Source organism: Pieris brassicae, chromosome 8 (assembly GCF_905147105.1).
Source record: "Pieris brassicae chromosome 8, ilPieBrab1.1, whole genome shotgun sequence".
Lineage (NCBI taxonomy): Eukaryota > Metazoa > Arthropoda > Insecta > Lepidoptera > Pieridae > Pieris > Pieris brassicae.
The window spans coordinates 9,944,569-9,954,927 of NC_059672.1; the positions used below are offsets into that span (position 1 = coordinate 9,944,569).

A 10,359-nucleotide genomic window follows, 5' to 3' on the forward strand; every position below is an offset into this window, starting at 1 on the left:
GTCAAGGACCTTGAATCAGTAGGTGTTCAAAGTTGGACGCAAGATACACAAAATAGATTGTGATGGCTACATTTACTTGAGGAGGATAAGGCCCACAAGGGGCTGTATAGCCATTGAGGATGTAACTATGTACGTTAAAGGCAAGAAACTTTTACACGATCGACAATACACGATCAGCATTTTTCAAGGTTACTTATTTTGATTTTCATCTCCTTTAATAAAGTCAGACACTTCATATTATTTACTGTTGAACAAATGTTAAAATAAATATTTAATTCACACTCCTAACTTCGGATAAAACTCTTGATTTTTTATACCTTTGACATGACATGTACTTGACATTCAATGAATAAAAGAAGATTTTTGCAGACATTTCAACTAGTCATTACTTATCTAGTGAATTAAATTATCTATTATGTATACGCGTTTAATATTTGTTATTCTATTCATTTGTGGTGATTCTCAAAAATTGTACGACAGTCGCTATGACTATTACGATACCGATCATCTAATTGAAAATCCGCGACTTCTCAAGAAATATATCAATTGCTTCCTCAACGAGGGACCCTGTACTCCGATAGGAAAAGACTTCAAAAGTAAGTAAACTACCTCAATTATGGATTCAATATTTTAGCTACATAAATTTTTTATGATTTTTGCTTTGGTTCGTGAATCTTTTTTTATATATTACTAGCAGACCCGGCAGACGTCTGCATGACATGTATAATATGACAATTAAGGGTTGTGTGTATTTTTGTATGTTGTATCATAAAAAAATAAAAATACCAAAATGTTTATAAAAAAAAAAAATTTTGGGTGCACACCCCTTATCACTTAGGATTTTGAAATATAGATAGTAGCCGATTCTCAGAAATTAAATAAAGCAACGTCGAAAACGTTCAAATCAAAACTTCAATCCGTTTAAAAAGTTGTTTTCTTAGTATTTATTATGTTACATTACGGATACCAAAATTGAGTTCGCGTTTTGAACATTCACTTTAATAGTTGAGTTGCAGAATTGTTTGTTTTAAAACCTGATTAATTGCCAAATACACGTTCCACCGACTTCGTTATTTATACAATTACTAAATGACCCGTTGAACTTGGTATCACCTACATATAATTGTGTCAAAACTTTATATAGAATTTTTAATAGACCAAAGGGATCGGTCAGAGTTGGCCTAGTGGCTTTAGCGTGCGACTCTCTTCCTTAAGGTTGTAGGTTCGATACCCAGCTGTGCACCAATAGACTTTCCATCTATGTGCGTATTTAACACTCGCTCGAACGGTGAAGGAAAACATCGTGAGGAAACCGCTTTGCCTTCGAAGAAGTCGACGGCGTGCGTACATAAGGCTGATCAGCTACTTGCCTATTAGATAAACAAATGATGATGAAACAGATACAGAAAACTGAGGCCTAGACCTACCTAAAAAGGTTGTAGCGCCATTGATTTATTAAACGGTTAAACCTTACAGCTGTGAAACACCAATTTCTATAAGCATCTATAAATATATGACAACCAAGTGACAGTTTTTGCTGGAAAATTCAATTATTAAAAGCTTCCTACTTGTACAAATACTTCAAAATCATAGAGAAATCGGTCCAACCATCCTTGAGATTTACGAACAGTAATTAATTTGTATATAAATACATATTATTCTTATGTATTACTAAGGTTACTGTTAGTGAGTTTATCCTCCATTTCAATCATTGTATTTATTATTACGAATTGTAAATACATATTAAGAGTATTCTAGCGTTAATATGTTTTTACTTTGCAAATCCTTTAAATGATTACATATTATTCGCATCTACCTTATATCTTAACCACACGTCTACATGATTCATTTAATCGACTAATAAATGTTAGACATACCACTTTCCCCATAATATTTTCCTTCATCGGTAATTCCCGTCAATAAAAACACTATTGGAGTCAAGGAGCGACAAACAGCTACTTGTTTTGCGAGAATCATACCTTACAATAAGCTGATATTTCTTAAAATTAATGATGTTCAGGGATTTACAAGGGATAGCGGGACAGAATTGTAAAATTGTCCCTCCGTCGGAGGTCGAGTACTAGTGTGAAACATAATGACATGGACTTAGTGTGGTTTAGTGTAGTGTAGTTTTCGAATAAAGGCTATTTTTATTTGCAAATATGTAAGTATTAATATGTTTATAAAACCATTTATAACGCAACATAGCTCCTTATGAGGAATAAACTTCCGATTTTGAAACTGATGTGGTCCTATTGGTAAATGTGATATTGTAGTTTTCTCAGTAAGTTTCTAATATAATTTTTATTTACGGTATAAAATTAAGTAGATATTTAGTTTTTGTTATAATAGAAATTTACGCGGACAATAGAAAAAATGAGTATAATAAACAATGAAATAAAAACAGGTCAACCGAGTTTCCTTAAAATTATCGAAAAATAAATTACTATTTTGCTCCGTTTTCTTTATGTCTATTAAAATACGTTTTATTTTTATTTACTACCTTGTTGGTTGTATTACTAATATTTATTGCCTACGATAGATTAAACTAATCAATATTAACTGTAGAGATCTCTCTCTCTATCTTCTAAACTATTGAAAAATTTACTGTATCTATAGAAAAATTCATCAAAAATCGTATAGTACACTAAAATTATATCCTCATAAAATACTAATGAATGTTTTTCTATAGTGGCATTACCGGAAATAGTCAGAACGGCTTGCTCACGATGTTCGCCATCACAAAAGAGGCTCGCACAGAAAACCTTCGAAGCCTTCAACCTGTACCTACACGATGACTACAATACACTGAAAAGTCGATTGGATCCTGAGAACAGATTTTTCGGGAAATTTTTAAGAAGTATATCAAGACAATCAAGATAATGTTTATTTATAATTAATTAATTCGATTAGGTGAGTTCTTTCTTCTAGTTTGTTCTTTCTTTAAGCAATTAGGCCCAGTCTGTTCTGCTTTTCTCACAATTCTTTCCTACACCAAGCAAGACAGTCTCGCAAAAAGAAAGAATAGCTTAACATTTTTTATAAAAAATACCTTAATAAGTCGTAAAGTAATTACAAATTTTAAGGTTAAGATTAGACTGATTTTTTAGGTAAAACGTTAAAGAATTGGAATACGCTATGATACCCGAGAACAAACATCGATTTTGACATTTCACATTCATAATTCACAATACAAAGCCGTATACCATCTTCCTTAACTTCAGGGAAATTCGCGTTGCTCAACAGTTTCCTGGCAATAGCTGCGTGGCTAATACAATTTCGGCATCAACAGTTACGAATAAAATTGATTCGTGATACCTCCAGCCTTACTATATCAGACGAAAGGCACAGTATTGCTTGCGTAAAACCACGGCTGAGAACTATGCGCCGTTGGTAGTGGTAGATTTATCGTGGTCGATATAAAAGCAGTGTCGCTTTCTGCATTGGCTAGTTCTTTGGGTCCCTTAGTGAGTAAAAGGTTTGTGACTTATGTAGTGTCAGAATTTGCTTTACCTTGATTACGAATTCCAGGCATGTTCTTGGAAGGGGAAAACGTTCCATTGTTAATTCGATACCGTGTTTATAGTGCTTTGTATTCGAGTTTTGATTATATGATATAAATTGTCGGTTTGTCAACTATTCTTCCGTTTTGCCATTTATATTAATATTCGTGTAACGCGTTTTCAGTGACAACAACGCGACGTTTTTGTTAATACACACGTTAACTGAGTAAGAATATTATTGAAATGTATAAAGCATAAAGTATAGAGTTATTTTCATGTAACTAAAGAATATTAGTTTAGAATGTAACCTGAATTTAAACTTTGAACAAAATAGAAATATGTTCGAATACTGGCTGCATTATCGCATATCACATATAAATCGGCCAGCATATTAACATATAAAATTATATCTGTTTACTAGAGTATATCTTGCATTGATTTTATTCAAATGAAATGCTTTAACAGTCAAATTATTTCAGATATTATGATGAGGGCCGTCTTTGTCTTAGCATGTTTGGTTCTTACGGTGTCAGCTGTAGAAAAATATAGTTCAAAGTATGATAACTTCGATGTCGACACTTTGATCTCTAATGATCGGCTTCTGAAGTCATACATCAACTGTTTCTTGGACAAGGGCAGATGTACCTCTGAAGGAGCAGACTTTAAAAGTAAGTACAAATTTCTTATATTAAACTTATTTATCTGTGTGTTAAAACTGTCCTATCATAGATCTTTTGGACTATATCTACTCACAAACAAAGCCACATATATTTATATATATATTTGTAAATATATTCCAAATCATTCGACATATCGTTGTAATTTATTTTTTAATAATCGTATCGTATTGAGGTTAACAAAGAGTTTAAAAAAGAAAATCCTAACATTATTTAATTAAATAGATTTAAAGTTTAAACATAAATTAAACAAACTAAGTACAGTCACGATAAGATTGAATTAATTACACAGAATACCGGTTTTTAGTATGACCCCAATAATTTGTATGAAGTACAAATAAAATGCGTTAGGTCAACTTGCAATTTACCTCAAACCTTTAAGTGTTAAGGAAAATGTTAAGCGCATTTAATGTGTAATACGTGTTCTTAGATGATCAGGCGTTTGTACCAAACTCATATCTTCCATGTTCATCAATCCATCATAAATTCGAACCTAAGTGTGTAGCCGGGATCACAAAAATACTATACAGTATTAAAATCACTGGTCGTTCGTTTTATCCCTGTATATACGGAAGGTTACTTGTCTCATTGGTATAAAAATAAAATAGTTAAGGAACCTCTGTTTACTTATTATATTCAAATGTCGCGACACAAATATGTAAAGTGTATATTTACAAGACTTAGTAGTCTTTCAACGTGCACACAGGATACATTGCGTTACTATGCATAAAGTTCGAGGTTGATTCAAGGACATTGCTGGCCTTGGCTCACTAAGAGGATAATTTCTTATAAAGCAATACATGACTTAATTACTTGAATACATTAAAGTGTACTTAATAAGTATCACATAAAACACACAATCGTAGAGTGAAATAAGCATAATTCATACATTTTAAAATAAAATGGTGTCAAAGGCGTAGTCAACCAGAATCTATATACTATATACATAGGCAACTCCATGTACGGAAGTATTCCAGATTATCTTTTATATAAGATTGCGCTTTATATATAGCGATTGAAGTTATTTACCGTTATAAATTGCTTATTATATAAAGAAGTTGCTGAGGTGTTATGTCAGAGCAGTCTGCAATAATATTTGTTGCAATCATATTGCAGGGCACCGATCCGCTCTCTCGAATGTTTACTTCTGAGTAAATTCTGATTATAACTCATCCTTAAGAGAAATAAAAAGTATGAATTTAAGGTTGCATTATTATTAGGGCGATGGGTAAAATATTCAGACCAATAAATTGCTAAAGAGGTCTAATATGCATTACTCAACAACACTACTGACATGTCGTCAACCTTGTCCCCATAGATAGTTTCAGTATTATTCATGTGTTTATATCTTCTTTAGAGCATTTACCAGAGGCAATAGAGACGACCTGCGGAAAATGCAGTGAAAAACAGAAAAGCAACATCAAAACAGTAATTAAGGCTATCCAGCAGAAACATCCCAAACAATGGGACGAGCTTGTCAAGAAGAACGACCCAACTGGCAAACACAGGGACAACTTCGATAAATTCATCCAAGGAAGCTAAATTTGTAATATTCATTAAACTTTCTCCAATGGTAGGTAGTACACAATAGTGTATCTAGGCAACGAAGTTATAAACAACAATTTGAAATGCCTAATATTTAACAACTGTTTGACATATAAGTAACGTATATTTTAATTTGATAGTAGGAGATCGATAAATCATAATGAACAGTTGATAACCTGACTAACCCTTTTGATAGAATTTCAGTTTTTATTCGCCTCTAATCATCGTGCTTATCCTGGTTTTATTCTCTGATTCCCATCGACATAATATTAATTTAGCAGCAAGATTGACATTTTTATAATGAGGCTCCAATGAATTGTTATAACATAAGATTGTGAAAAAAAATATTAAAAACACGCGCATTTGAATGTGCTTGTGTAGACTGATATAATAAAGAAATTGTGATAATTTTTGTTATATATTTTTAACCTCTTGAAGATTGTACCTTTTTGTTGGAAATCTGCAACTTAAAAAGGTCTACTTCTTGTAGTTAGTATGGTTTTAAATTAGATTGGAAAATATGTGTACAATATCTCATATTTATCAATTGAAAATTGATGATTTAAATTGTAATCTACCAAACAAAAATTAAAGAACCACAAAAGGAGGTGTTTAAAGTAAATAAATTTATAAGATTTTGATGTTAAAACTTCAACTTGTTCGTCAATATGTTGCTTGCCACTGTTGTTGTTAAGCACTTGTCTGTCTGTTGTTATCTTGTAGAAATTTGCTGGTTATTCTAGCCGTCCTTCATTTTATTTTTGAAGGATTTTATAAATAGGTTTCGGGAGGTGGTTTTTGATATATTCGTGTAACTATTTTGGCATTATTCCGGCGGTGGATAAAATGATAATATTAAGGATAATTTTGATCTGTATGTTTCGAGACATAAAATATGATTAAGGATATCATTACGCAACTGACAATAAGTTATGTATATCTATCTATATATCTATAAGAATAGTTCAAGAGATAAATGAATCAGTGAGTCATAAATATTGAGTAAGGCTTATGTGGTTGGATGTGTGTTTGTGTGTCAGGCGAGGTCAGTTGCGCCAGGCTGCAGCATGACGTAAGAGGTTGTATAATGTAATCTGTGCAATCGTTAAATCTCGGTTTATTTTTTACTACAGATTAAATTAATGGCACAAGACGATGATCACGATGATATAAACCGTTAATAATATTTCGTGTTTCTGAAAAATCCCGTTAAATAAATGGAGTGGAAGGAAAGAAACATAATTTCAACCATTATTGGGAGTCATGCCCATTTTCTCACGATATTTTCACTCTACCGAGTGTTGAACGTAGTACCATTGAGAAACACACAGTTGTATTAGTAACGAAAAATTCTGATAATATTTCTGACATTGTTCAAAACTAAATTATACCTAATATAATATATTTAGATTATGTTAATAAATTATATGGTTTATAGAAGTGGCTGTTTACTTTTTAGCAAAATGCTTGCGCTGTTGTACCCAATATTGTATGATTACAATGATAAAATATGTTGAGAGCGCTATGCTAATATCTGCAAATACTTTGTACCTATTGCAAAAGCGGTACTGATTACGGATTTTCTCTATGCAATTTCGATGTAGTTCTCGTAACATCCGCAGGGTGAATTATAACCCTTATATCGCGGCTTAATAAGCCAATATTGCAGTCAGGTTTGTAACCGCTATGTCTATTGTATAGAAAAATTCGCGCCTGATAGAAAATATTTGCAAGGATGCAATGAAAGCCCACACACGACAAAACAGGAGCAGCGATAATATTCGTCAATCTTATCAACTACGTGTTCCCCTATATATCCAAAACAAATGTTTTAAACAACACAATAATTTCTCATATTCATTACTATTACTTTTAGAATGTGTAACGTAAAGTGAAATTAAATATACTATTTGTATGCAGTATTTAAGTAAATATTTTAACAGTATATGTATAAATTAAAACAATTATGAATACTCCACTGTACAAGTTATTATTTTAACATTGTTAAATCATAAATTCCATTTTTAATAATAATAGTCGATAGTTGCAGCTGCAATATTTAAAAGTACGAATTTCTTTACACAAAAGAAGATTCTATCCCATAACAACCGTCATTAGTCGTCCTTCATCAACGCGGCAATTTTATCTTGATATTTACTCTCAGGATCATATTTCGCCTGGAGTTCGGCCGCTAATACTGTTTTTTTCTCGAATATTACAGTGATGATTTTTCGGACGTTCTTTTTTTGAATATCTGTACATTTACCGCAAGCTGTAGCGATCACTTCCGGTAGCATATCTGAAAAAAATTGTGGCAGACAATTTTTTACCGGAAACTTGGCTTTGAATGGACTCGATTTGAGATCATTAAGTCCAGTGTTGGCTGTTTTTCACTCAGTATTCAAGGCCCTTGTCCCCCAATTTATTTGTTTTCGTTCCAAAACTAACCGTTTTCTAAGGCAGGCTTTGGAACCAGTTGCCAACTGAATTATTTCCGTTTCAATTCGACTCTTCATGAACGGCCGGGTAGGATTTTTGTTGATATGTTATCAAAAATAAAATTTTAAATAGAAAAAAATCCTATCTTTGCAATATTTGATTCCGATTATGGTTCCTGTTTTATATACTGGAGGATGAACTTCGTATCAGATAAATCTGTCAAAACTGTATTTTTTTTAAACAGCCCATAGATATCGGACCTCATACTACAGCTATGAAACACAAGTTTCTGAAAACATCTATGACAAGTAAATGACAATTTTTTATTTCTAAAAAGACAAAAGGCTAATAATAATAAGCAAGGAACACTTTTTATTGGAAAATTCAAGTAATATTTTATTTTCTTATATTTATTTTTTCCGACGTTAAAACCTACCCTTAACTTATTAGCCATTAAATGATGATTTTTGAGAACTTTTTTAAGAGTCCCAAAGTTGAGTTTATTTTTAACAAAGTAAAAAAATATATATATACCTCGATAATCCTGCGCAAAGTCGCTGTCACAAGGACCCTTATCAAGGAAACAATTGATGTAGTTAAGTAACAGAGTGTCGTCAGAGATTATTTTATCCACATCCACATTGTTATATTTCTCATCATAACCAAATATTGCCGGAGATAACAACAGGCAGGTTATGATCGAAATAAACATCTGAAAATTACTTTTATTTACACTTTACACTGTAGTTATCTTTTGTATTTCTAATTTATTTCTCCTTTTTATTATAATTTCTTGCTTTATTAAAGGATTAGGAGGACGTGGTGAAGTGGTGGCTTGGTCGCTTTAGGCTGTAAGGAAAACATCGTAAGGAAACTTTTATGCCAGACCCAAAGAGACGACGACGACGGCCATAGGAGGATGATCACCTACATGCTTATTGGATTGACAAATGATCATGATATAGATACAGACATCTAAGATATCTTAATAGATTGTAGCGCCACTGATTATTTTTAGGAGCATGTTGGTGCACAAAATTCTTGGTGATTAAAATGTGTGACGAAGAGTTTATTAGACTCTTATTGTCCTTGATTACAAACGGCTGTAAATGTAAATTAATAAGTTTTTCATTATTCTAATTAATTTAATCCAATTGAATAGAAATTAATTAAATGGAATTTGGAGTTACATTTACATGATTAATGACCATGCTGAACACGACGCATATAAATACTAGGTAAGTAATGCAGTTTCAATAGTGAAAAATCATGATGATGTAAATTATAATTACATTGATTAAATTACAAGCTTTAATTACAATGTTATAATTATTTATTTAACCATATAATAATATTAGTATAATCAATAAATTTGTGGAATTGAACCCACAATTTTGCAGCCAACTTCATGACTAAGCTTCGCTAAGTCATGAATTATATGTAATTATCTGTTTAATATTTTTTTATATGTTTATGAAAAATTATAATCACATTATTTATATAAAATTAAACATGTGTCGATGTTCTTGTTCATTTACATTTATGCATATAATACAATTTACAGAAACAGAATCAAATCAAAGTAATTCATTGTGAAACGGGATTTATCTTTAAGCGATCTCTTGCAGCCCAAATAAAATTTCTTGGAAAAGAAAAATGTAAGCTATTGCGGAATTTGCTTAAAGGAATATTTATGATATTCATAGCGGTAAACCTGCATCATGAGCACACCCCACATACACACCGTCACGTTCATACCCTCACTTTCACACCATCACACAGCACAGCCGAATTACGTATTTCTTATTTAAATGTATTGAATATTTTTTATTGATTTATTCCTATTGTAAATGTTTAAACATTTTTGTATTTCATATACGTATTCCAACTTTGGCTATATGTTTAGTATAATTATTTCGTAAAATTCATAAAAAATAAATTGTTTGCTTTAATTACTTACATTGTTAACTCTTAGATTAACTTGTCACTGAAACTCATGGGAACTAACAACAATGTTTCGAATTTATACTAAAAACAGCGGAAAAACATAATTATTATCTTTATCTGTTTAACGAGCTCAATTTTTCAATCCTTAATATCTTATGCATAGCTTTTATTATAATCCACTGATGGTATCAATAATTAATATAAATATTTTACCGTTTAAAAACACATTGCATTTAGATAGTTTAATA

General features: G+C 31.5%; 2 protein-coding genes across 2 annotated transcripts; one reads left to right on the forward strand and one right to left on the reverse strand.

Annotated features, from left to right (window-relative positions):
- The first annotated feature begins 415 nt into the window (after window positions 1-415).
- On the forward strand, window positions 416-6,133 carry LOC123713313. Its single transcript, XM_045666916.1, has 4 exons — window positions 416-596; window positions 2,693-2,866; window positions 3,983-4,171; window positions 5,538-6,133. Exons 1-4 carry the CDS (start codon window positions 416-418, stop codon window positions 5,720-5,722), a joined length of 729 nt encoding a protein of 242 aa, XP_045522872.1. The 3' UTR covers window positions 5,723-6,133.
- Window positions 6,134-7,766: 1,633 nt separating this feature from the next.
- On the reverse strand, window positions 7,767-10,158 carry LOC123712763 (ejaculatory bulb-specific protein 3-like). The gene is made up of 3 exons (XM_045666012.1): window positions 10,125-10,158; window positions 8,699-8,876; window positions 7,767-8,024 (listed from the first exon to the last, which is right to left on the reverse strand). The coding sequence occupies exons 2-3, from the start codon at window positions 8,874-8,876 to the stop codon at window positions 7,840-7,842; spliced, it is 363 nt and encodes a 120-aa protein (XP_045521968.1). The 5' UTR covers window positions 10,125-10,158; the 3' UTR covers window positions 7,767-7,839.
- Between the last annotated feature and the right edge of the window lie 201 nt (window positions 10,159-10,359).